This window comes from Ambystoma mexicanum, chromosome 4p, assembly GCF_040938575.1.
Source record: "Ambystoma mexicanum isolate Mex_15411 chromosome 4p, UKY_AmexF1_1, whole genome shotgun sequence".
In the NCBI taxonomy this organism is placed as follows: domain Eukaryota; kingdom Metazoa; phylum Chordata; class Amphibia; order Caudata; family Ambystomatidae; genus Ambystoma; species Ambystoma mexicanum.
Genome location: NC_090927.1, coordinates 206,873,968 through 206,901,461, shown reverse-complemented (window position 1 = coordinate 206,901,461; position 27,494 = coordinate 206,873,968). Strand labels below are relative to the sequence as shown.

The 27,494-nt window shown below is 46.3% G+C and overlaps 1 protein-coding gene across 2 annotated transcripts in view; it reads right to left on the bottom strand.

Moving 5' to 3' along the window:
- MSRA (methionine sulfoxide reductase A) overlaps window positions 1-27,267 on the bottom strand; it is a 1,385,155-nt gene extending 1,357,888 nt beyond the window's left edge. The window contains exon 1 of one of the 2 annotated variants that reach the window (XM_069605714.1): window positions 26,884-27,267. In XM_069605714.1, the coding sequence (XP_069461815.1) occupies window positions 26,884-27,031 (148 nt within the window). In that variant the 5' untranslated portion in view covers window positions 27,032-27,267. Of the gene's footprint in view, window positions 1-26,107; window positions 26,137-26,883 lie in introns of those variants that run through there. The other variant, XM_069605717.1, reaches the window with a different exon arrangement.
- Between the last annotated feature and the right edge of the window lie 227 nt (window positions 27,268-27,494).

The following is a 27,494-nucleotide window of genomic DNA, read 5'->3' as shown; positions in this document are numbered from 1 at the left end:
TTTCTCCAGTTCACAAATGTAACATCAAGTCTGGTTACTATCCTGCCAGACTTGACTGTAGATCTTACAGAACCAGAAAATGTGCCTTCGTTTAGCCATGGGTCGGTCGGTCGGTCAGTCAGTCAGTCAGTCAGTCAGTCAGTCAGTCAGTCAGTCTCTCTCTCTTCCCCCCAACCCCTTACCCCCGTGTGGGACCCATATCCCTCTGTGTTGTCTCAGGATCGCCATGACTTTTTGTGGACCGTCTCTCGTTTTTGTGTGGGTTCCAGACCCCTCTATGTTGTCACAGGCTTCCCCGACTTCGTATGGTTCCCAGACCCCTCTCTCAGGTTTATCGCCTGTCGTACCCCGGCATGGTTCACTAGCCTGCCAGGCATGGTTTCTCATAGGTCTCTTCCTTGGCTCTTTCCAAGTACTGGTCAAGTACTGGTACGAGGGGATGGGTTCTTCAGTTCTCCCCAACTGCCTCCTTTGTTCTCCTTTATCTCTACCACCCGCTATGGTAACCCAAGTTCCGTTTGTGGCGTTAGCGTTACCGGCTTGATCGGGCGGCTTCTGGGTAGCCCTTGCTCTTCCTCATCCCCGAACGGTCTGTATGGATGGGGTCCTCTACCCAACATAAATACATAGGTGTGTGGGTGACCACAGAGAACTAAGGGGTAAGAGGAAAGAGGAGACAGAAATGGAGGTGCATACCGCTTTCTCCCATGATAGTCGGCACTGGTCCCATAGAGGGTTTCCCTCCCTATGAGATCCACCCGGTGAGTACCACCCCCAGGGAGACTGTCGGGTAGCAGCTTCACCTCCCTGGCTTCATGGGAAAGGGCTCCCCCTATGGGAACAGTGACAATACCCTTGAATATGCCACAACCCAGACCATGAAAGCAACCTAAATCACTATGGTGAACAATTTCCAGAGTGTGTGGTCTGTGAGTGAGATCACAGATCCCATCGTGATCTCACAGTTGTTCTCTGAAGCATGACCCAGGTAGAAAGCCACTTGCAAGCCCGGAGACCAGAGACAAAGGTATAGAGAAGCCATTGGACACAGGCAAGCATGGTGAAGCTGTGGTGGAGTCAGGCAGCCGCCATGAAGGAGCCCTCTAATTCTGAAGGAGAAGTTCCTCTCCATATTCTTTCGGCCAGCTGAACAACTGGTCTGCAAGAGGTAATCCAAACAGCACTCAGCAGACATGCTCACATCCCTGCATACAAATATACAATGCTCACACTGCCACCAGGTCCCAGGTGTGCCCAGGAAAACCATTATTGCTCAAGTTCACTCCTGGGCCTGGGTATGCAAAGGGGTGGGGATTTCGCCAAATCGAGGGACTTTGGAAGGAGTCTGGATATGCAGCATTGTTTGAAATGAGTTTGGACCGAGGAGAGGGACATAATGGAGAGGATGGAGCTGGAGGAGGGAAAGATCGAGAAGGAAGCAAAATGGACAAGAGAGTGGTTGGAGGTGGGTGAGATGGCAGAGGCAATGTTCGAAGAGGAGGAAACAATGCCTTAAATCAATGACTGTGATTTGTTAAAAATGGCAGGGTTGAGGAATGAGAAGGCGAGGAGTGAGGGGGGTTGGGGTTATATTTTTCCTTTGATATTTAAGTGCCTTTTTATTATCCTTCAGGTATTGATAGAATGCATGTTAAAAGCAGATAAAATGGCAATAAAAGATTTTCATACTTTTTATGAACAAGAACAAGGAGGAGGAAGGGAGGAGTGCAAAGAAGGGTGTGGAGCTGCAGAGGGGAAAATCAGGAAGGAGGAGGCAGGATTGAAAGGGAGAGGTTGGAGCTGGAGGAGGAAAGAAAATCAAGTAAGAAGAGAAAATCAGAGGAGTGATGATATTGGCATGGAACAAAAGAGGGAAAAAGGAAGGAGATGGAGGAAAGGGAACCTCAGCAATATGGTTGAGCGAGGGAATAAAACATAGGCTTAGAAAGGCAACTCAGTCGCTGCCCACAACCTGCGGGGGATTATGCCCCAGATCCTACCTAACCCAAAGGCAACAGCTAGGAGGAAGGAAAAAGCATAGCAAGCATTGCTGGGGCTACGTAACTGGACGAGGAGATGGTGGGAAAGGAGGGTGACAATAAAGGACTGAGAACTGGTGGAGAGATAAGAGATAGAAAAGGAACTGTGTTGCTTACTGTAAGGAAGGAATGGTATCAAACAGTAAGACAGACACAAGTGATCACAGTTCAAGGGTGTTTACAACCATCAAATAATAATAACACAGTCCTATCAGAGTCTTGTCAAAATAAAAGGGCTGATACTAATACACCTATTGCCAATCCTTACTTTTAAATACAAATAGTGTGGGAAACAATGTTATGCAAAAGAAAAGTGTTCAAGAACTGATATGTCAGGATATTTGAGCTGCTGACTCTGGCTTCTCTGGCACGAGGATGCATTTAAAAACATCAGCATCAGGCCCTTCTGTGCTAAAGTCTCTTTACCATTCAAAGTCTCTTATTCCAGAAGGCCTGATGTGACAAACAAACACCAAAGTTCCTTTTTCCTCAGGATTTCATATGTACAATTTCTCGGGTGATTTACTGTTCACCCTGGTTCCCTCTGTTACTTCTGGTATATATCAAATTAATCTTTTGGACAACATTCAATCTCAAAGATATCACTAACCTGATCAGACAGCAGCTTCCCATGAAGGATACAAATGCTGAAATGGAAGTTCCCCTGGAAGGCTCTACTCTCCCCCCACCGGAAATGATCATATGCCAATGAGGGAAGAAGCACAACCCCGAGGGAAACCCTCTGGGGAAGAAAACCCTGGACGATGCCGCTCACAGGAGGTCCGGGAGAGGTTCTGAGGCAAGTAGAGGTCTTCGGTGTAATGGACGGCTCGTAATGGAGGTGGATTCTCTACAGGTATGGGCAAAACAGGTAAGAATTCAATAGTTCAGAGAAAGCCAGGAAAAATCAGATTAGACAGTAGGCTGGCACTTACTGGTGGATGTTGTCGAATCTACTGATCCAAGATCCCTTTTCTCGATCTTCTGATTCAACACCTTAATGGCAAACTTATTTGTGATCCCCACCGGAAGAGTACAGATAGGAATACTCTTCTACATCATACAAGCAATCATCCGATGCACACTAAACAAAATTTGCCATATGGGCAATTTCTGCGGATACGCAGAAACTGCACACAGAAAGAAGATTTCCGCACACACGCCGAAATGTTGTCCAGGAGACTAGAAGAAAGAGGCTATCCTAAAAGACTTTTAAATCAATCAATGAAGAGAGCCCTAAATACCAACAGAGAACAGCTCCTGCAACCAAAAGAAGCCGTACCCGATAAAGGAGAGGACCGCCTAATCTGTACAGTGACGCATGGCAAACATACAGTAGCAATTAAGAGAATTATCCAGAAACATTGGCATATCGCCAAATTAAACCTTCCAGAGGACGAACCACCACGATTCGCATATAAGAGGGCAAAAGATTTGAAAGAACATCTAGTACACTCTCTATTCCAAGTTGAACATTCCCGAACAGGACAAAGAACACTACACCCAATACAAGGACATCACCCATGCAGTAACTGCGTGGCCTGCCAATTTACTATGAAAATAAAATCTTTCAAGATTGGTCAAAGAAATTGGATTATGAAAGATTTCACCAACTGTAAGAGTGCTCAAGTCATTTACTGCATAGAATGTCCATGCGGCTTGAAGTATGTCGGACAAACAATGAGAGCTGTGCATTTAAGAATTTCAGAGCACTGATCGAAGATCAGGTGCAAAACATTGACAGCACCTCTGGTTACACATTTTGTGGAGGTAGACATACACCCAATGACATCAAATGGTGGGTCTTAGAAAAAGTCAAAGGCGGACCGGACCTGGTAAACAGCTTACTGCACAAAGAATCACGATGGATACATCGTCTGGATACATATCACCAAGGGTTAAATGAAATCTTTCATCCAGTAACACATTGAAAGATTCCCACCGCACACAACAACAGGGATCCTTCACTTACACCCCCCAGCTTCAACATTCCAGGGCACCACATGCCCCTATGGGAAGATACATGACGAGTGAACAGACCCACGTCCACATGTAGATATGGATATGCAGTTTGATGGATTCACGAAGTAATGAACACAATTATACCACACTTACAGGACGAATTGAGCAAGTCTCTGTGTTTCTCTCCGATGATATGGGAGCCATACGAGAAAGCGGAACCAGTGCAACTAATATTAGCCGCAACACCATAACAACCGAATAGAACACTAGGTGCTTAACAGGCCGCAATGAAACTTCCGGGTCTGCTAGCACCAATCAGCCAGGACGTTAGTTCGCCTCGGCTTCCTGAGTAGGAAGAGACTCAGTGTTTGGACTACAAACCCCAGCACCGGCAGTAGTCCTCCCGGAGTCAGGGCTACCAGGATCACGTGCCCCAGTCAGCTGCACGGGCTCCGATTGCATGACAACAGTTCCTCTGGCCTCGATCCGACGTTCAGCACCCATCTAGACACCGGATCAGGTAGGACCTGAGGAATGCCACAAATGGTTTTCAGATACCCTTAGACAGGGACCAGCACACCATGAGATCTCTAATCCGCACTCCCACTTTTTCTTTTCCTGTTCATATATACAGGTATAGAAGCCCACACCAGAACTAGGGAAGGGACATCGGACATCACAGTCCACTCAACCATCGGTACAATACGGCATAACGGCAGCCACGCATGAGGGAAAAGGGGTGTCCTAGCATTCCGGACCACACTCCCCCCAGGACTTGGGATTAGTTCAACGGCAGGTAAAGTCATAGCCGTCAGAAAAGAGGTTTAAACTCAAGGTTACAGTGTCAGAATTATACTGACCAGTTAAAAGGGGGAGAACTTCAATCTCTGTTTATTGTTTTTCTATATCCACACAGGGTCTTTAAATAATATGCCCTGATGAAGGCGGATGTATGCAAAAGCTGTAAGACCGCCGAAACGTGAAAAGCTTGGGAGGAACACCAAGCACCACGTAGGCAAAGAATTCTTTTACTTTACAAGACCCATATATAGGGCAACAGTGAAGCTCAAAGAAGAAATCAAGAAAAAAAGGGAAAAAAAGAACTTTTTGGAACTTATACCCACATAAGGTTCTTTTTCACTGATCAGAGCAATTCTCAGGAAATAGCTAAGGAGTACCCTCATATCACCAACAACAGGGGGTTTCAATAAGGGAACTATATTAAAGTTTCCTTCTTTTACAACTCACTTAGAAGAACACATGTTGAAACTTTAATTTCTGTTTGTCATGTTGCTTAAATGTTTGTATAATTCTTTTTAATCTTTTTCACTTTTTTGCATAATGAATCATGAAGTTGAATGGTTTGTTTGAATTTATGTAATGCACATTGAAGAATGGAATACAGATTTTAAGAAGATTTTCAATTGTTATGGTTCAAATTATCATGTCTTTTCTTATTTGCTAAAGATTATAGGCAAACACAGGATTGTTCTCTTCTCCTTCTAACTAGCTCAATTCCATTACAACGTGGATAAATCCCACCTTGCATAGGGTACGTTAGACCTTCTACCATCCTGACATTTGATTTAATAAAGTATTTTATTTTGAACTTTAAGTCTGTTGTCTGTGTCTTGCTTCATGATGCCTTCACAGTCACCATTCACTTTCATTTGCAAAGACCAGCACAGGCTTCCCACTACACTCTCCTGCTAGGACACTCAGTTAATAGTTCTTTTGCACAAGCCATCATAAGCTTCCCAGTACACTCTCCTGCTAGGAAACGTATTTACTGTTTCAGGTTTGTTGATCAAAGAAAGCATCCAGAGGCCTTTTGCCAGGTTTCTCTTGCATACAAGTTATCTTTTCTCAACCATTAATTTCTTTCAGTGATGTGCAATTATATCTGCTTGACTCTTGGCAATGCTTGTTGGACTCTAGGCAATGCTTATTTGCTTCTTGAAAACGATCATAATCATTCACTTATGCCTGCTTGTTTGGCTTTGTTAATTAGCATTACTTTCCATGTCAGTTCATAATCAATTCACTTCACTTGTGTCCAGGTTTCCTCTGATTTAATCACAGTTAATTAATTCGCTGTTGTATTTACTCTGGATTTTCCCCAAATTGACTTAAGTAAAGGAGGTCCCATAAATATAGTATCTTTATTTTATCAGGATACGATAGAGAAGGCCCGTCCCCGGCCACCTGGGAGGAGGATATATTGGGGAGAGAAGTGAAGATGCACTCCGGTTCCCCACACTATATATTGGGTCAAACATTTTCAAACTCACAACATCAGAAGAACAGATAGTAAAAATGCACACAATGCATGGCAGAATAAGGCCAGCCAGGGAATAAGACGTTTCCCCCAGGGAGGGGGGAGTCAGCGAAAAAGAGAAAGAAATATTAGCCAGGAAGGAATACGAGGAAAAAGAAAAAGATGAAAGCGTTGGGCAACAAAATGAGAGGGGAAGAAGAAACACAATTGTATTTTTAGTATAATATCTATGGCTATCCCTGAAGGGAATGCCATTTTCAGGAAAGATAGAACAATTTCCAAAGGAGGTGGAGTGACGCTCATCGCCAAAAATAACATTAATCTGAGAGAATCCACCAACCACACTTTCCCCTCGGGAGAAGTGATTTCGCTCAAAATCTCCCTCTCGGCCACGTCCACCCTCACTCTCCAACTTGTCTACAGACCTCCCGGCCCTCTGTCCTCATTTGAAGAAGATCTTGCATACCTCCTAGCAACTAATTCCAACCCCTCATCTAAAATAGTCATTCTGGGAGACTTCAACTTAGGCCTTAATGACCCAGGAGACACCCAAGCGCGCCTTCTTTCCACTACGATCAAAGCTCAAGGCTTCACTCATCGCATCTCCCAACCGACAAAGGACGTACGCTGGACTGGCTGGCTGACATTAACTGCGTCACCAGCATACTAGCCAATAACCCCAGCCCATGGTCTGACCATAATGTCATTCTATTCAGCATCACTGCAATAACCAAGCCCGATATACCACCCCAACTTACCTCGGCAACGCTTTCAAGAAGCCATCGGAACATCAATCCCGACAACATGCTTCCGTTGCTACTACCGATAACCAGCCACCTGCACACTACCTCTGACCCTACGTCCATGGTGACCATCTACAACCAAACTGTCCTACCTGCCATCAACAAAGGTGCCCATGGGCAACCGGAAACCAAAACCTATAGCTCACGCAAACTCTTGGTTCATCGCAAGCCTCTAAAACCTGCGCTCTGCCAAATGAACGGTCGAGGGTGCATGAAAAAAACACACCCTCCAACCCAAACATACTACACTTCAGTACCTTAGCTATGGAATACAAGGAAGCCACCATCCAAGTAAAGGGCAACTCATACAACCAGAGAATTGAAAATGCCCAGTCGGGAACTAAGGAGCTCTTCTCCATACTCCGGGAGCTTGAATCTCCCGCTCCAAAACCTGACTACTGCATCAAGGATCAGTCCTAGTGCACAAACATCCAAAATGCCCTTTCTGTGAAAAATCGTCCTTCTCCAAAACAAATTAAAATCTAAAAAAAATAAACTTACCCTAGACACCCAACCACCAGGCATACCCCCAGTGTCAATATCTACCATCCACAAATTGGAATTCCCCCCTGTGTCCACCGCTGAAACTATACAAATCATTAAGGGATTGATGCACTCAAGATGCCAAGGGGACCCCTGCCACGCTCATCACAGACCCAATGAGCTTGCGCCCTTCATCACAACCCTGATCAACAATTCCTTCTCCTCTAGTAAAGTGTCAGATAACTTGAAAGAAGCATGGGTACTCCCATTGCTCAAAAAACCTACACTAGATCCAAATGTTCCCACTAACTACCGGCCTATCTCTACGGTTCCCTTCCTCCAGAAAATACTCGACAGAGTAGCATACCTACAGATACAAACATTTCTAGAATCCAACAATCTCCTAGGCCTCCGCCAGTCAGGTTTCCGCCCTGGCCATGGAACTGAAACAGCACTTCTAGACCTCAAAATCCAAATGAACCAAATAAAAGACAAATGGGATTTAGGTATTCTCCTCTTACTTTACTTATCTGCAGTGTTTGACCTACTGAAACACAATATTCTTTGTCAAAACCTCGACCTAGCTGCTCACTTGTCAGCCAAGGTGATAGAGTGGATTGAATCATTCCTCTCCAGCCGCACAAGGAGAGTTTTCTCCACTTCAGCAGCAGCCGCACCGACCCCAGTCTCATGTGGAGTGCCCCAAGGCTCATGTGTTTCACAAACTCTGTACTATGTGTTTACCAAGCCACTTTTTGACCTAGACAAACTGGGTGTCACATATACTAACTACGCTGATGATACCCAAATACTATTACCAATCACCGGAACCTATGAGACTGACTCTAATTTACTGAATAAAATCTACCTCGCTATCCAAGCTTGGCTGGCACAACATCAGCTTTGTCTTAACGATGATAAAACCGAACTACTCATCATCGGCAGTCAATCTAAAATGAATAATCTACCCCAACACTATAAATCCTTCAGCATTGACGGAAACATCATCACGGTAGCAAAGGAGGTAAAAACCTTTAGGTGTTTACATCGATTCCTCATTCTACTTAACAAGTCAAGTTAACGCCCTAGCCCCTTCAGCAGCCTACACCTCCAAATTGATCAGAGCTAGCAGACCCTTCTTATCCACAGACAATTGTATCACCCTTGCCAGAGCACTTATCCTATCAAAGATCGATTACTGTAACCCCCTTTGCCGGCTTCAACGCCTGAAACATTAACAAATTACAAATAGTTGAAAACAATGCTATTAGAGCTGCCCTCAACATCCCCAAAAATGATCACATCTCTCCAGCTAGACGCAACATCCATTTGCTACCGGTCTGAGACCGTATTAAATTCAAAACCCTTTCACTAAAGCACAGGTGCCTCTCCAATAGCGCCCCGGCATACCTTGCAAGTCAAATAAACCCAGTCCAACATAATCACCCGCTCAAACTTTGCTGGCCACGTTTCCATCCCCAGGTTCAGACGACAGAAAGCAGGTGGCTCCAGCTTCCCGGTGATTGCGTGCAATCATTGGAATACACGCATCTAGCCCTGAGAACAGACCCTTCACTATGGTCCTTCTTCAAAGGCCTCAAAACGTGGCTTTTCTTCCAAGAACACCAATAACCTAAGGGTGGCTTGTTTGGCAAGGAACTAACAGTTGACACTTATGTAAATCAGTCTGTAAACTATGCAAGTAACCTCTGTAATACATTACCTATGTGAATGAATCATGCAATGTCTGCAACCTACTATCTCCGCAAGTGACCGGTAGCCAGCGTAAGCTACCGCTGTCATTTGTATTTTATTTTCCTTGCGACCTAATTATATAATGACTGCAACCTTCTGTAAGTAACCATTGTAACCAACCTCTTAAGCAAAAAGCGCCTAGATGCCTCTGGGTTATGTGCGCTATATAAATGACAAAATAAATAAATAAAAATAAATGATGCCAAACTACATGAATTATACACTGGTGAACCCTTTCACTATCCATATATTAGGTCCATCACTTCTGGTTCTCTTTTAGCTCCTTTTTGAGTACCTGGTGATTGAGATCGAGGTCCTCAGTGGCAGAGGGAATACAAAGATCCCTGCCTTCCTCAACCCCCCCCATGTGCCTCTCATGCAACCGCGAGATCAGAGGGTGGACGACAAAGGGAGTAACCGTTAATAAAAAACATATGCAAATGTTAGTGTAGTAGCGAGCGCCATAAGCATCTAACAAATTATTTAAATGTTGTCAAGCATATTGTTGATGTTTTTGTTGAATTACGTACAACAAAACCATGGCTCAATACAATCTACTTCCCTCACGTTGCTTGAGAGCATCATTGCGAACAAACGACTCGCTATTCAAAACAGAGTTTCCATTTGATAAAAAGTGAAGCGTCGCTGAACTCTCAGCGGATATTTTCCATCATCAGAAGAGCAATAACGCATGAGGGCTTCCCAAAACAGCTAATGCACAAGACGTCAGCTTCCTCTCATTCTTAAAATGAAAAGGAACAGACTCCACTGGGATGTCAGCAGACATGCATTTCCAAAGGCAGTACTGCAGAGTGAATCAATTATCTGTGATCAATACAAGGCAATTAGTCTACATAGTTCACTCCCATTGCGCGAAGTTTCCCAGCTAACAAAGGTACATTCTTACCCATAAGCTTCCCTTTTTCCAACGAGTTTGTAAAAGCTTTAAGACCACCCTGCCTGATGAGGTTTCAGGCAGCAGCCACGGCCTGTATGCGCATGTATGAGTATGCGCATCAGTTCATCAGTTTACTCCTCAATAGTCAACTTCAAAGAAGGCCCCGGGAACTTACAGGGCTCAGAGGGAGCCATGGAACATAAAACAGACAACACAAGCCCTTCTACGGCCTGCATTTCTGTCCCTCGACGAATTACAAGTCTTACTTTATTCTAGGATAACACTCTCATCAATTGTTGAAAAAGAATGATCCTGTAGGACGCTGTTCTGCCTCATCCTGGCATGGTGCAGTTTGCCTCAGTGCACTGCGGTGCAAATATCTCGATAACAGAGCATACTAGGGCCTTGAAACGTGGTTTCTAGGCCACTTGGGACCTCAGGGTTTTGTTACTCATGTCAGGACTGGTTGAGAAACAAATGTTTTTGTTTCCCTTCCCGGTGAACATGGTTTACGGCTTCGTCTGCAGGCACCATCATTCATTACTGTCGCTATAATCATATGAGCAAATGATTTGGGGGAAGTTTTTACTAAGCCACGCACAACAGGGAATGGTCCACAAAGTCTTGGGCAGCGTACTTCACTGCCCTTGAAGTCATTAAATATCATGACCTACAATAACTAAATGAGTGAATCCATCACAAGAGACCTGAAACAGCAGTATTTAGTATATACATGCATGCCAATTGATTGTTATGAAATATGGCAGCTAAGCCTCAATGCGTTTGGCCTATTTCAGCAGACTTTCCATAGGTTTCAGAAGAGAGCCCTACCGCAATTATTTCTTGTGTTAGTATTTCGAAGTGCTCCCCATCTTTGAAGACACAGGAAGTAAGGCACAGTCTCCACCCACACGCATGCTTCACCAGGAAGTCTGACCTTCTGCTGAGTTCTCATAGGATTTACCAATATCACATAAAAAGATGGTAAACCCACCTATTTCCACGTTGCTTGGCTAAGAGCAGAGCAGATATTATCGCACCTCCTTAAATACAGGGGCCTAATTTCTAACCCTGCCTCAGTTTCTTTTAAATGTGGAGGGCCCCAGCAGTTTTAAACATACTTTATAAACATGCTTGTAAACATGGGAGCTAAGTTCCAAAAGGTATATGTGGGGTCAGGGCCTTGTTTAATTTTTGTTGGGGTGCAGATTAAATGGTATATTTAGAAAAACTGATTAAAATGAAGAAGCAGGTAAGGCCGGGATAGACCAATGTTTGAAATTCAATTAATGTTAAGACAAGACAAATCAGTGTGCTTCACTGACTACTGAATACATTTTAATGGTTTATGCGTTTAGTACACCAAGTAATGTCTTCATAGAGCACAAGCAAGATCTAATTATACCTAACGTTTGACCAAGATGACACTGAAGAGCCGCAATGCAATCTGTCCACAGAGGATTGGTCCCCTCCTCATAGACTGAAGCACAGGGCAGCTTTACTTTAGTAGAAGAGCAGGTTTTTTGCCTTTCATGTATTACGAGTTACTGCTTGGATGATTCTGTTGCTCGACCACCAAACCAGACGAAAGCCTAGTATCCCGGCAGGGCTTCACTAAACGACAACCTTTCATGCCTCCATGCAAACCACCTTACAGGTGAATGAATGGTCCTTTATTGGTAGAAATGAAGATGATGCTTAAAGAAGGGCAAGAGGAGATAGAAGAAAAGACCCACCACCCATATTCGTGCTTTCATACACCCCAAGTCCAGGCTTCATAACTTAAAAATAGCAGCATCTGCTACATTAGAACTTGTGAAATAATTAATTTTATATTTTATTTTATTGTTTAAAGCACAGACCCAGATCGAGAGCAGCGGAGCTGCACAGAGTGTAGGTAGCCGGCATCCTTTAGCAGTAGCACAGCACTGCGCTACCAACAGGAGTGACTACTAGTAAACCCAGTGCAAGGGTCTACTAACAAATCAAATGAAGGCCATTTTACGGCCAAGAATATGGCAGCACATATCCGCACACCACCCACTATGATTGTGGGCACCACATTGCAGCTGTTTTTCTTAACACAGTGTTTACAGGTGTATGGCTGTCTCATGGTTGGAGCCTGCCGTGCACTTGAGGCCAATAAGCTCGAACTCCCCTCATGTGAGAAAAATGTATTGGCAGTGGAAATAGTGTTTCCAACAATGCAGACAAGCAAAAAGCTATTAGCGGTTATTATCTATAACGCCACACCACACCCCCGGTTCAAACTATACTGACAGTTGTCAGGAATCACTAATGTCCTTACTTCCTAAATGGATTGAAAGCAGTAATGGTGACTGGATTATATTGGGTAGGGACTTCAATGCTCACAGCGTAGATCTAGATCTAATTGAAGAGTCCAAACACATGACGGCTAAAAGCATTATGTTTCAGAAAGCCGGAAATATTGAAGGCTTGCGCTGGATGGGATTTATGAAAGACTGTGAGCTGGTGATAATGAATGGGAGCACCTACACTTCGGCTGGCAGAACGAGTGTTGCTACTTTAGATTACTATTTTTGCAATCTTGGGTTCACCAAATGAGTTTCTACCTTGGTTGCACGCCCTAACGAATTTAGTGATCATGCGTTAGTAGAATTACATATAGAAATTGGTGTAAAAATAGATAAAAACCGGCTGATTGGAGATGTTGAACTCAACGGGGGCGGAAATAGGATTTACTGGTCAGCAGAGAATATAACCGCAATGAGCAAACAACTGGTTTCAATTGAAGAGCCATTATGGTCAAGGCGCCACCATATGTCGTTTTATGAATATTATATCTGTGTTAAGAGATGCAGGTGTCATTTATTGAGTGTGCAATGGCAGGAGATGGTTGCTATACTGAATGATGGGAACATTAGCCGCATGTGGGTTCCTATTGAAAAAGAATCAAGTATGGTCAGAGTGAAGAAATGTTTTATTCATTTAGTGAGAAGACCTGATGTGATTTTATCGCTCTATGAATTTTTTGTATGAACAAATAAGGAAATTCAAGTCTGATTTGTAACATATGATTTATTGAAACAGAAGAGTAATACAATTCAAGAAATTATCATTCAAAGAAAGCAATACGAGTCTCATTTTATTCTAAGAGGAAAAGGAGAATCCACACACACCCAATTTACCAGGCGCAGTAACTAACCCCATTTTTCTAAAATATACAATGTAGTGTGAGGGGTCAGTAATGTGAGGCGGACAACTACTTGAGGATTTCTCAAAGTATGCCGTTTTATTATTAAAGAAAATATGGCCAAATACCTCACTGTCCCTACTCTGTTGAGGAATTCCCTACCTAACCAAAGCTAGAGGAATACACTCAGGATAACTGGCCCTCACTCTAAACAACAAAAACATTAAAAAAGAAAAAAGGTATTGCAATTCAATGACAAGCAACATTTCCAAATCCTGAATAGCTTTCTAATGTCCTGAGCATTTTCCCTTCCCTGGGATTCAAACACACTTCCACAAATGTTCAACCAAAGAAAGAAATGGTTTGAATCAATTCTTAATGTGTCCAAGTAAAAGTTCATTAACCAAAGTTCCACTGGCAACAATCTCCTCTCTTGGGTGAAATATCCATTTTCCAGTTCCAGCAAAATGCCCAAGGGTAATCCTGGCCACGATGCGTTGTCACCTCTTTAAGAAGAATAGCCACAGTTCAAAAGAAAATGTCATCTCCACACTGCCAATGATACACAGTTTTTGATTAACAGTGCTGGTTAACAGTTTAAGCATTGACAATGGTATGTATGTCAGGATGACTTCTTAATGCTGCTGCTTCCACTTTACAAACTACAGTTTTACTTCCTTCACCATGCCCATGAGAACAGTCACTTTTGTCCCGCAGTATTCCACTTTGTTTGGACAACTGCAAAGTTGCAGCTACTGACAACCAGACATAACAAAGCAGCTTCAGTGTTTTGAAGTACCACCACAGTTTCAATGAATTGTACTTCTAGACGGACTTCGACAAGATATACTGTAAGGCACTTAAACCTCTTTAGGTAGGCTAGGCACTCTTCCTCTGAAGAACTCTCTTCAAAGGACCAGCTTATTTGCCTCTTTTGTCTATCTGACACAATATCAACATGGGTTTGTCTTTAAGACTCACTCCTCTCTGGCTTCCACAGTCTTTAGTATTACAGGTTGAATCTACTTCAAAACAGTCTTTACAAGCAGCCAGTTCCCCTTTTCCAAATTGACCTGCATCTTTCTGCCAGCTACCAGCCCAATCAATTACCCAGAAGCCTCGGTGCCACTCTCTTAGCTTCAGGTAATGCTTGCACACTGTTGATTTAGGCCAATTAACTGTTAGTAACTTCACAGTACAGCTGGATTGTTCGTTAACTCTGAGAAAGGTTGGTTTCACTGTTAGTATGGGGCACCTCTTGGCAGGTGCAATGCTTGTTCTCTTCTTGAACAGTTATACACTTCAACTTCTTATAATTGAAAGGTATGTCACATTCACGTATGGTATAGGATTCTGTCTTTCTGTAGAAAACACAATTAGGCACACGCAACCTCTTCCTGATATAGTTTGAGGTTTAAAGGTTGTTATAAGATTGTATTTCTGGACGAAAGGGAAAGATAGAGTTCAACATTTCTTTAGGAAACACAACTAGGCACACGAGACCACCCGTTGATGTACTTTGCATAGGTTACAGGTTTCCACAATTTTATTGTCCGTGCCAAGTATTCAGTAACGGTCTTCGCAGCGTTCACTCCCTCAATTGGAGGCACGCAATCACTCCTTTAGGTAGAAACAGTCTAATAATTGAACAATGGAGTTCAGTAAAGTTAGCTTTATACACGAGTAGAAAGGAACATCCATATTACACACGAGTGCAACATTTCCATTGTGCTGACAATTTTAGATTCAATTAACAAGTTTTACTCGCTTTAATTCTTACGCGAGTCATCACAGATCTGGATACTGTTACCGACACTGCTTGTGCAAGATTTTAGAAAGCCGTACTTCGCTCACAGGCTTCTCTGACACTTGCTCTGCAGGTTGCACTGCTTTTCCCGACTTCTGATACACCTTCTGCTGCTTCTGGCATTGTTAGGACCCACACCCTTCCTCTGTGAAGGTGTCTCCGGTCCAGCCACACGTCTTTGGAGCTCTTCTCACTCCTAATGCCAAAGGCTTGAAAACTGCGCCTCTAGACTCCAGCACGGTGTCTGCACCACAACCGCAGCAATTAGGCTCACATGTGGAAAATCAGCTCTCCTACACGGCTTCCACTGCGCATCCTCTGCACTTCAGAGTTTGGGGGAACAGGACTCTCTCAGAACATGCAGGTGAAATCTGCTGTCTCCTCGTTCCAGTGTCCCTCTTGTTCTCCCACTTCTGCTTGGCTTGCCAGACTTGTGTCTTCTTTTTTCTTCTGCTACTGCTGGCTCGCACTCCATTAACAGTTCCAGCTCCTTCGACCCCTTCCTCCTTCTCTAATTGCCTGCAAAGGAGGAGGCCTTTTATGCCTCCCAGATTTCTTCAGGTGTGGTCTGTTAGGCTCAATTGCCCGACTACTGCAATGGCTGTTAGGCTTAATTGCCTGACTGTCACAACTGCATATCTCTTCAGTCATCTTCCGCATCCCAGTACTCATGGTATTATGGGACACAAAGTTAGCTTTTGTAACATTTAAGTTAATTTTAAGGGTAGATTTATTTCCCTTACAATTATTAACAGATGGGCTAAGAGAATTAGCTATTACAGAGAAAGGTTATTTATTGAAGACAACAATTCCATTTTCCTTTACATTATACCCTTGAGACTGAGGAAGGTGTTTAGTTTGGGGTAACCAAAAGAATCTTTCCTTTGGCAAGGCTTGTTCAGATTTTAAAATACTTGTGTCCATACCATTAGTTTTAATATGAGGGTCAAGGACATTAAAATGACAATAAACCATTACCTCTTTTGGTACCTTGGGAAGGTTCTTCCTTCCAGAGGAAAAATACTACGTCTCACCCCACGGAATCTCCTCAACACACTGAGCCCTGTCTCCTCCCAGGTGATTTTCCCGCAGTACACCACCCCCAGGGTTGGGATCAGGAATTGTCTGCCTTCCCCTGGCCACCTGGGAGGAAACTTCAGGCAGGGTTTCAGTGAGGGATCGACAGGATTCTTCACATTAGTGACAATACTTGGGTTAAGAATCAGAACCTATCACTCGCAACAAGAATAGAGACCATTGCCGGATAAAATGTACGTATGCCTGCATACACTTTGGACGTTGGTCTGGATGACTTTGGCATAGTGTTACTAAAGGAATTTTATGTGTAGCTATATTACACATTGGATCTCATGAGAATGTTAGGATATATTGGGGATGCACATTGTATTGCGGTGGAGTCTTAACAATACTATATATTAAACTGTGAATGTTTGTGTAAAGTAGCATATTTGGTTGTTTTAACTTGTGTATGTATGGTTATATATGTGTTAAGTTCTATGAACTGAAACACATTAATAATAATAAAAATGTAAACTATGTAATACGTATGTATGAATGTTTTATTTTGTCCTAGACATTTTTAAATCCAATTTTGACCTTTGAGCCGGTGGGGCATGATCTGCACAGACTCATGCAAAGTGGCTCCTATGCTTCTTGACAGTAATACGAGTTTTTAGACAACTATTTACAGGTTATAATTTTTTTTGTGCACTTTGTTTGAAATCGACAAATTATGTATACACAGCCCTACAGATAAGGGAAGCATCAGCCACTTTTATTCCCTAAAAATAGTAAAATACTCCCAATAATTCTAAATATGGTGTGAAAATATTCCCAACAAAAATATCCGACAAGTAGAACATTGTGCCCCTGCTTTCACCCACACAGCTCTATGGAAATGTTGGGACCAATAGTGCATGTAGTCCCACTGGAAGAAACTACTATTGAAACTGCCTGATCAGAAGAAGCAAGCATGTATTTTTTAATGTGCATGAATAACAAGGTGCAAAGAAATAATTATTAGAAAAACCTTTCCTTTTTGGAGTAAAAACATATTTTTACTTGCTTATACAATACTGTCATTGGGAATTCAACTTACATTTTCTCTCCCTAAAAAATAATGTTACTCTTTTTAAAAAATAGGGAGTAAAATACTCCCTCTTCAAATTCTTATCTGAAGCACTGCATTTATATGTCTATGTCGGGGAAGGTGGGTTGGAGGGTCCCCATCCCATTAGGAAAATGGTCAAATGTATGTCAACCAAAAGTACACTAACAAAAAGCTGATTTTTGAACAGTTGGCTAAGGAAACACATAGTACCCTGTATCAATTTCAAAGGGAACACGATCGCTCAAACTATTCATAGAAATCAAGTAGTCGACTGATGAAATATTGACTGTCCATATTTCACCCAGTAGTCGATTGATGAAATAATGACTGTCCATATATCACATACAACACCCAGAGTGTAACAAATCCTGTCCCCTATTGTATGTGCATTCCGTGCTTTTTAGTCAGACGTTATAATGGAAGCCACAAAACTGCAGGGTCTTTGAATGTAAAAAAATAAAGCTAGGGCACATTATATTACTTAACCTGCCATAGGCGAGCTTGAAAGCACTGAAGATCGTCGTCCTGATCAATTAAGACGATCAATGCAGAAACAAACTACTTAGCCCACCTTGGAACCCACAAGTGTGACTAAGATCTTACACCTCCGACTGCCGACCTGAATCGAATGGCACGATGCTGCTCAGATCCTGACATTATGTTATCAAATTGAATTTTAATGGCACACATTCCAGAAAAATCCACTCAGTAGCAAAAACTTGTTTTAAAATAAATTTAAATAAAAAAAGCATTTGTGTTGGGAAAGGTTCTGGGGGGTGTGGGTGGAAAGAGGTACTGAAAAATGGCAAGTTTGGAGGATGTTGCTTATTCCCCAAAAGAATGTAAGGTTGACAATAGATGTTAAAAAAATATGTAAAAGGGAAACTGCAGCCAGAAAGTTGGAGGATGGGTCTACCGCATAGATAATGAATGACTCTGAAGTGCATAAAGACAATTTATGATATGATATAAGTCATTTATAACCAGAGGTGGAAAGTGGGCGGGAGCGGCCGGGAGCGGTGCTCCTATACTTTTATTTTTAAGTTTTACTGTTCCTATACTTTTATTTTAAAAAGAAACCGTTCTGAAATGGTTTCGTTTTAAAATAAAAGTATAGGAAGAAGTTGAAGCTTGCACTTCAGTGCACTGCACTGAACATTCCCATAAAGAGCAGGTGTGTTTGTTTGGGGGTTTGGATTGTGTGTCGGCGGGTGCGTGGCGATGGGGTTTGTGAGGAGCGGGGGCAGGCCAGCAGGGAGCATAGTTCCACTACTTCTTTTCGTACACTTCGACCACTGTTTATAACGTGCCTGTACACAAGAGTTTCTAGACACGAAAAGGAAGGGAAGAAAGGAGGACAAAACAACCGATCTTACTAGGCCTTGTGTCATTCAGATTGTACAAGTGCTGGGGGAAGGGAGGAGAAGTGCCTGGGGAGGGAGGAGGAGGTGGGAGAGTGCGATGGTCATGCGGTAAGTGCTGCCAGGTAGGTGACTCAATAAGCGAAAGGAGTCAGGGGACTGTAGGGTTGCAGGTACAGTCCCTAAGTGTTTGGGAGGCGCAGAGGCAGTGCAACGGGCAACTGGTCATGCAGGAGCCTGGTCCTGTAGGTTCAGTGGGTGGCCAGGTAACCAGTTAGCGCAGCAGACAGAAGCATCAGTAGGGGAGAGGAAGAGAGAAAGCGGAAGCGAAAAGGAAGTTCTTGAGTTGCTTCCGGAACCTTAGGTGGTTGTGTTCAAGTTTGAGAGAGTCAGGGAGGCTGGTCCAGGGGGAGGCCCCAGTTGAGGACAGAGATCTACCCACCACTCTCTGCCTGGAGAAGCGTCTGACCCTCAGGAGGTGGATGAGCGGAGGGCTTGAGAAGGAAGATGCTTAAGAAGAGAGAGTTGATTGTAGTGTGCTCTCTGGCCCCAGAAAGCCTTGTGGACAATACAGAGGGTCTTGAACTTGATCCTTGCAGCCACAGGGAGCCAGTGGAGAGATTTAAATGAATATTCTGTAAAGGTTTGATACAATCAAACAGAAACGTATGACCCTGGCCCAGAGATTGACCTACGTCTTCTGTGGAAGGGTCAGGAACCACCCCTACTTGCTTCCCCCATCACCTGACTTCCCCACCCAAACGATGTTTGTATTTTACCCATTTCATCCCTGAACTTTGAAGCTGCTTCTGCTCCATGTAGCTTCAAGGCCAACAGACCTGTCTATCAGGCTTCAAATGCAGAACAGGAAGCCACCATCTAAGTAGTAAAGCAAGCAATCTGTATTCTTGATGACTGATCCTGTCGCCTGCTACTCCTAAATCACTTTCCAGCATTCCGCACAGTCGACCTGCAAGCTCACATCAGCATAGTACACTAGCGCATGAATATCGGAGACAATGACCTCCACTGGTTAACCGCTAGCATAGAGGATCGTCATTTGTTTGTTTTGATGGATACCTCTAGATCACCATCTTCATCCATTACTTGTGGAGTCACAAAGAGGTCCATCCTGTCACCCATGATCTGCCACCTCTACACGGAGGCCTTTCAAGCCCTCCTCATCAGGCACAACACTCACAAGGACACAAAAATACACAACTCTACTTGAAAAGCTCTTCCAGTGAAGACATCCACCACCTCAAGACCCATCTCAGCCTCAGTGCCTACCTCAAACTGAACTCCACCATGACAGAATTCTCGCTCCTAACCAACCACACTGTACAGCTCCAAATTCAGACCCGACGGTCCAACAAGATGCTCCAGGGCTTCACACTGCAGTTGACACATGTGCCAGGTGTCAGTCTTGAATTACACATAGTTAACAATCTCTGCCAAACACTTGGGTGGAGAAAGCTCAGACAGCATAGTACCAACTGTCTCTCCTGCAGAAAATCAAGCCCTTCAGACCAGAAACCAACTTCATATGACCATACAGACCATGCTCCTATACCACACAGATGAATAAAATGTCCCGGCCTCGCCACAATACCACCTATTAGAGGCCGCACACCCTGCCCGTCACATCAAAGGTCTCCACAAGTTGAATGAAATAACACCCACAACCATCACACTTTGTGATACCCCTATAAGCAGGCATACCCAGCCACATCAGCCCAGCCCCATCTCTGAACTATTACATGCTCCACGCTAGCTGTAAATGTTAAATATTCCCTCGTATCTTAAATGGTATGTGTGGCGCCGCCCGATGACGGGCGCATGCGGCGGCGTGACGTATCACGCCGCCGCAGTTTGTATAAATAAAGGGGGCGTTCCCGGCCGCGGTAGAGCGACCGGGAAGCCCGAACTGGAAGGACTGGTGCCCGTGTGAGTCCTTGGGTGAAGGGGCTTACGGGACCGCGTGGGGGCTCTGACCCGCCCCCAACAGTGGCGACGAGTGATGAGGGAGACCCGGGCCCGGCGGTGAAATTGTTTATTCCGAATTTTTTGAATGGAAGCGGAACGAAGCATCGCTTCGCTTCATGCCGGGTCGCGGGACGCACACGCGGCCGGCGGCCATTTTGTCTTGTAGGCCGTGAAACTTCGCAAGGCTCCGGTTTGGAGCGTGAGTACATCACGGGCCTAATTTTTGGGAAAATTGGAAGTGGGAGTTATGACCTGCATGCCCATGCTAGTTTTGTGCATTTTTACACAATTTTGGGACTCTTACGTCGTGTGAAAGCCAGGAGAAGGACCAACATCACAGGGCCTGTATAGGCCCATCCAGTGCCTAGGCTCAATTTTGGAACCCCCAGGCCTATATGGACTTTGACAAGGGGAATTCACTGCTTTCTCTTTGTCTCCTTCATCATCAAAGCGCGGTGGTTTCTTCGCTGGCTCCTTCATCATCAGGTTTGGCTGCATGTTGTGCCTCCATTGGTGCCCTGCCTAGAAACCTCCCTCAAGTTGGGTGCCTGGAGAGGAAGAAGTTTGAGTTGCGGCCCTCAGGACAGTAGGTAGGGGGTGCCTGTGCGCTCAAACCCATGGGTGACTCTGATGATTCGGACAGTGGTGGTGCAGCTGCGTCACGTCCCCGCGATCGTGGCCAGGCTGCTGCTCAACAACAGGCTGTCCTTCCACCGGTGATCCAGGCCTCTGCAGGACTGCTGCCTGGACAACCGGGGCTTCCCATTATGGCCCAAGCACGCGCACCTGCGGCCCATGCCGCCCTGCAGCCCATTCCTGAGTTCGATGCATCGGGCCCACCCTCGAGCATGGGGCCCCGATGGAGAAGATGGGTGAGTCGCCTCGACATGTATTTCAGGGCTGCTCAGGTGACGGATGACGACAGCCGGATTGCCACCATGCTATACTCGGCCGGACCTGCAGTCCAGGAAATATTTGAATCACTTACTCCCATCAATAACTCCTACGATGCGGCCAAGGCGGCGCTCCTCGCGCATTTCCTCCCCCTTGCGAACGTGGACTATGAGAGGTTCGTTATGCTTTCGGCTAAGCAGAAGGAAGAGGAAACACTGGACACTTTCTACGGTCGCTTACGCCGCCTCTCCCTCGGATGTGCATGGGGAGACGCAGACGACATGATGCGCACGATGCTGATCCAGGCATGCTCCTCTGGCAAGCTCAGGAGGCAGGTCCTGAGAGAGCCAGGCATCACGCTGCCCCGCATACTGGAGCTGGGCAGATGCCATGAGGTAGCGGAGGCCCGAGCCAGCAAGATGGAAGCAGGGTCTCGGTCGGGCAGGCCTGAGGAAGTGTGTGTGGTGTGGCGAGGTGGCCGAGGTGTGAGACGCCCAGGTGGAGGACCCCGAGACAGGGCAGGAAGGAGTGGGGAGTCGTGCCAGAAGTGCGGGTATGACCTCCCCCACATGACAGAGTGCCCTGCGGTCGGAAAAACCTGCGGGAGGTGTGGGCTGGCCGATCACTTCTCGCGGGTATGTCGTGCGGCCATGCCAGTGATGGTGCCGAGGGGTCAGGCACGGTTGTGGACTCCGCGCCAGAACCAACCGCCCAGTGTAGCCCAGGTGGAGCAGGGTGAGGTCGAGCCCCAGGCGGAAGGAGCTGAGGAGGAAGACGAAGAGAACGTTTTTTTTGTCTCCAGCGTAGAAACGCTCAAAAGGAAAAGCAGGAGACAGCCAAGATGTGTAGTGGAGATCAACCACTCCCCAGTCCCGGTGCTCGTGGACACTGGTGCTTCCGTCAATATGATGGCCAGCGAACATTTTGACTCTCTCAAACCCCTCCCGGGTCTGGCCACACCGAGAGCCCGCATATTTGCATTTGGGGGCCAGGAACCGATACCGCTGGACGGTGCCTTCGTGGCTGACGTGGAACATGATGGCTCACACATTAAGGCTCGATTCTACATGACCCCGGTGAGCAGTAATACCTTGCTCAGCTGTGCAGCTGCAGAGGCATTAGGGATCGTGAGCTTCGCCTACTCCGTCCACCTTGAGGATATACATGACCTCCTGGACAAGTACGCTGCCCTCTTCAGCGGCATCGGAAAGATGACGGGGGAACCCATTCGACTACACATCGATGAGTCGGTGCAACCCATCGCACTGAAACACCGGCGAGTACCTTTTCACTTAAGGGGGCTGGTGGATAAGGAGCTGGACAATCTGGTGAGCCTGGATATCATCGAGAAAGTGGAAGGCCCAACCCCTTGGGTGTCCCCGATCGTGGTGGCCAGAAAGCCCAAGCAACCTGACTCAGTGCGCATATGCGTGGACATGAGGCTCCCGAACAAAGCGATCAGAAGGGAGCGGCATCTTACACCGACGATTGATGACATCATTGCGGATGTTCAAGGGGCTCGATTTTTCTCCAAGCTGGACCTCCGAGCTGGCTATCACCAGGTCGTCCTTCATCCTGACTCCCGGTACATAAACGACTTTCACCACCCACCGGGGTCTGTATCGATACAAGCGGTTGAGCTTCGGGGTGTCGTCTGCCGCTGAAGTGTTCCAAAATATCATCAGGGGCGCCCTAGCAGATCTGGAGGGCGTCCTTAACATTAGCGACGACATCCTGGTGTTCGCCAAAACTGAAGTGGATCACATGAGGAGGCTGGGAAAGACCTTAGAACGACTCCAATCTCTGGGCCTCACCCTTCACCGGGAAAAATGTGAATTCATGCGCTCCTCCATCAAGTTTTTCGGATTCATCTTCAAGGAGGGGGGGGGTGTCGCCAGACCCGAAAAAGGTCCAGGACATCAAGGCGGCGAAAGCCCCCGAGTCGGTGACCGACGTGAGGAGTTTCCTGGGGATGGTAACTTACTGTGGGCGGTTCATCCAGAACTTGGCTTCGAGATCTGAGCCACTCCGGGCGCTGACCAAGAAAGAATCACCATGGCAGTGGGGCCCCCTTGAACAAGCCGCTTTCGAGGACATTAAGGGTGCCCTCACAGCGGAGGACACGATGGCATTCTTCGACCCTGCACTAGAATCTGAAATCGTGGTCGATGCAAGTCCCTTCGGGTTGGGAGCAGTGCTGACGCAGGTGGACCGCAACGGGAGTGTTCGACCTATAGCATATGCTAGCAAGGCCCTCACTGAGACTGAACAGAGGTACTCCCAGATCGAGCGGGAGGCCTTGGCGGTGCTGTGGGGCTGCAGGCACTTCCGGCTCTACGTCCTGGGACGCCCGGTGACGGTGGTTACTGACCACAAACCACTGCTTCCGATCCTGGTGGGCTCCTCTTCGAAACCACCGGCGAGAATCGAGAGGTGGATGCTCGCCCTCCTGGAATATTCTGTTACCCTGGTGTACAGGCCCGGGGCCAATAATGCCGCGGACTATCTATCTCGTCACCCGGGAGTGTGCGGGGGAGAGGGATATGACACCTGCGGAGAGGAAGCGGACAGTCATGTTCGCATGGTGGTGGAAGCGGAAACACCAAACGCGATGTCCCTAGAGGAGTTGGAGGCTGCGGCAGCTGAGGACGAGTGCTTTCGAATTCTAAAAGACTCAATGCACAGTGGGTCGTGGAAGTCCATCCTCGAAGCAGGGGCCGGACGCACGCAAGAAGCCAAAACAGTATTGGAGCAGCTGTGGAAGGTAAAGGAGGAGCTGTCGTTCTCGGACTCTGGGCTGCTGCTCCGGGGTGACAGGATTGTTGTCCCACAGGCAAAGGTGGCGGAGGTGATCCATCTCGCCCACCATGGACATCAGGGCGCCGCCAAGACCAAGGCGCGGCTCCGCTCAAAGGTCTGGTTTCCAGAGTTAGAGAAAAGGGTGGATGACTTTGTGGCGGCCTGCGTATGGTGTCAGGCGGCCTCCCCTCTGCAACGTGAATCCGCCATTGAGGCCATGCCCCGAGGCACGAGGCCGTGGGAGATCGTCCACGCCGACTTTGGCTCAACATCAGTGAGTACCCATTTCCTGGTGCTAGTCGATGAATACTCGAGATACCCCGAAGTGGAGTTCGTTGACTCAGTGGCCTTTGAGCATGTGGTGGTAGCGATGGAGAAAATGTTTGCGGCCCATGGTTTTCCCCACACCCTATGCTCCGACAATGGATCGCCATTCCAAAGTGAGCGATTTTCCGAGCTGCTGGAGAGCTGCGGAATACAACACCGGAAGATATCCCCCCTGTGGCCTCGAGCGAACGAGGATGCAGAGAGACTGATGCGGACCCTAAACAAAACCTTCCGGATTGCTCAAGGGCAGGGCCAATCTTTACAACGGGCCCTCTATCAGTTCCTTCGGGTGTACCGCACCACCCCACATGCAGCCACGGGAGTGGCTCCGGCAGAGGTGTTATTCAAGAGATGCCCCCGGGGGCTGCTGCCGGAAGTTGGGGAGAAAGAACCGGGGGTCATCGATAATGAGCGGGTAGAGGCTCAAAGGCGAGTCCGAATTGAACAAGAAAACCTGCGCCGGGGTCTCCGCCCTCAGAGACTTGAACTAGGGGATGAGGTCCTCATCCGTAATCGACACCCCCACGGGAAGCTATCACTCCCATATGAACCGGAGCCCCTGGATGTAGTGGCGGTGAAGGGGGCCATGGTGACGGCCTCGGATGGACGATCAGCTGTCACCCGAAACGTGAGCTTCTTCAAGAAGCTGGGTGATCCACGAACTGACACCCCACCTGAACCGGATCCACCAGACACGCCGGCGGACGGAGGCCTCTATGAAGCGGCGCCCGAATCCCCCGTCCGGGGAGAGGCGGTGGAAGGACGTCACGTGCCGGAGGTACCCCCAGAGGGCTGGGCGAGGGAAACCTGCCTACCTCAGCGAATATGTCGTGGGACAAATGGCTAGTGAACTGGGGTGAGCAGATCTGGGTGGATGACATTAAAGGGGTTTTTTCTTTGGGTGTGCAGTAGCGTTTAAAGTAGATGTGTGATTTTCTGGTTAATAAAGTTAATGTTATTGCGTTCTGTTGTTCCTCCCGGAAAAGGAGGAGTGTGGCGCCGCCCGATGACGGGCGCATGCAGCGGCGTGACGTATCACGCCGCCGCAGTTTGTATAAATAAAGGGGGCGTTCCCGGCCGCGGTAGAGCGACCGGGAAGCCCGAACTGGAAGGACTGGTGCCCGTGTGAGTCCTTGGGTGAAGGGGCTTACGGGACCGCGTGGGGGCTCTGACCCGCCCCCAACAGTATGCCTCTAATAAAATGACTGCTGCTTAGGACTTAAGCCTCTAATGTATGTTTTTAAATTCTCAATGCCAGGTTGAAACTCATTAAATACCCAAAATGAAAATAGTAAACAAGGTGTTACAGAATGTGTATAAATTGCGTGCCACATTGCATAAAAGGGTTTACACGTAGCTAAATTGGCTTAGCAGGAATGGTTAATTAAGACACGAAACGATATACGCACATGCATGCTGTGGTGTCACGTGCCCCGCGAGACGGAGGTCACGTGACACGGAAGGAAATCCCCCCCCCCCCCCCCCCCTCGTAACATCACACATGCTTTGTTGAATAATAACATCACAAGCGGTGAACACAAGACCACTCTTCTTTAAAAATAAAAAATAAAAAAAAGCCTACAGACGATACAAATGTTGACATCATAAAAATACAGGAAGCGCTTCCCTAACTACGAACAATTCTTGAAATCAAATTTAGTAGAAAAAGACAAAGGACAAAGACAGCGTATACATGAGCGACTATTAGGAGTTGGAGCACGTTCAGTACTTCCTAAAGCAAACCGTTTCGCCTCCAGAGTGCTGCTAAAGTTTACATCACTTATTCAACATAAGATATTTTTGCATTTTGAACAACATCCTCTTTGAACAATGATAACCTTTTCAATATAACTTGGAAATCGTATCGAACTTTGGTTGCAACAGCTATTACATTTTGAAACACATTATAATGAAATACATACTAATAATCGAGCTTTCATATATTGACAATATTTGTCGCTAGAATAACTTGTGTTCTATTATGCTTGTATACAGTGTATGGTGTACAACTCTCTTCCAAGATGGCCGCCACCATTCACCAAACTGGAAAACTTGAACGGGGGTGTATCTATTTTGATATTTCGGTGAAGGCTTGTTTTCAAGTACGGGTTTACACTAAGCATCCCTACATCAAAGTCCAGGCGAGTTCGTTATTGAAGTGTGCCTGTTGCGCCATGCCCCTTACCTGAGACACGGATGCACTGGCGCCGGCCGCTCAACGCCTGCTCTGGGCCTGCGGGAAGCGCTGTCTTGGAGCTCATGTCTCCCATGCGGCAGGCAGCACCAGGGAACAAGAGGGCAGCTAGGAGCCGCGGCAGAGGGGCCCTAAACATAGGCGGCTGTGAGCGAGGGCTTTGCTTTCGGTTTGCCTGCGGGTTTAGGGATCATCAATAGTTGCAACAGCTACTGACTGAGGGGGCGTCTGTTGCAGGGTGGTATTGCACGGAGCCGAGCTGCGCAGGAGGGTGTTGAGAACTTTCCAGCAGTACTACGGCCGACAGTTGCACAAGACCCAGCGTCCTGTTGACACTGACAGCGAGTTACTTAACATACACTTACTTAACCGTTATGCTTACCTAACACTACACGTGAAGCACTGTTATGCAATGTGACTATGCTACCCACATTAACCGTTTTTGCTGAAACCGTCGTTATCTCAAAAATAGTCATACAGTCAATTGCTTTACTGTGAACATCTCCTTGGGGATTTATATTTTGGATAACGGTTTTCCCTAGAGGGTGAAGGTTGAAGTCTGTTTTTTATTTTTTTTATTGTGTCAGTTTACAATACTTTAA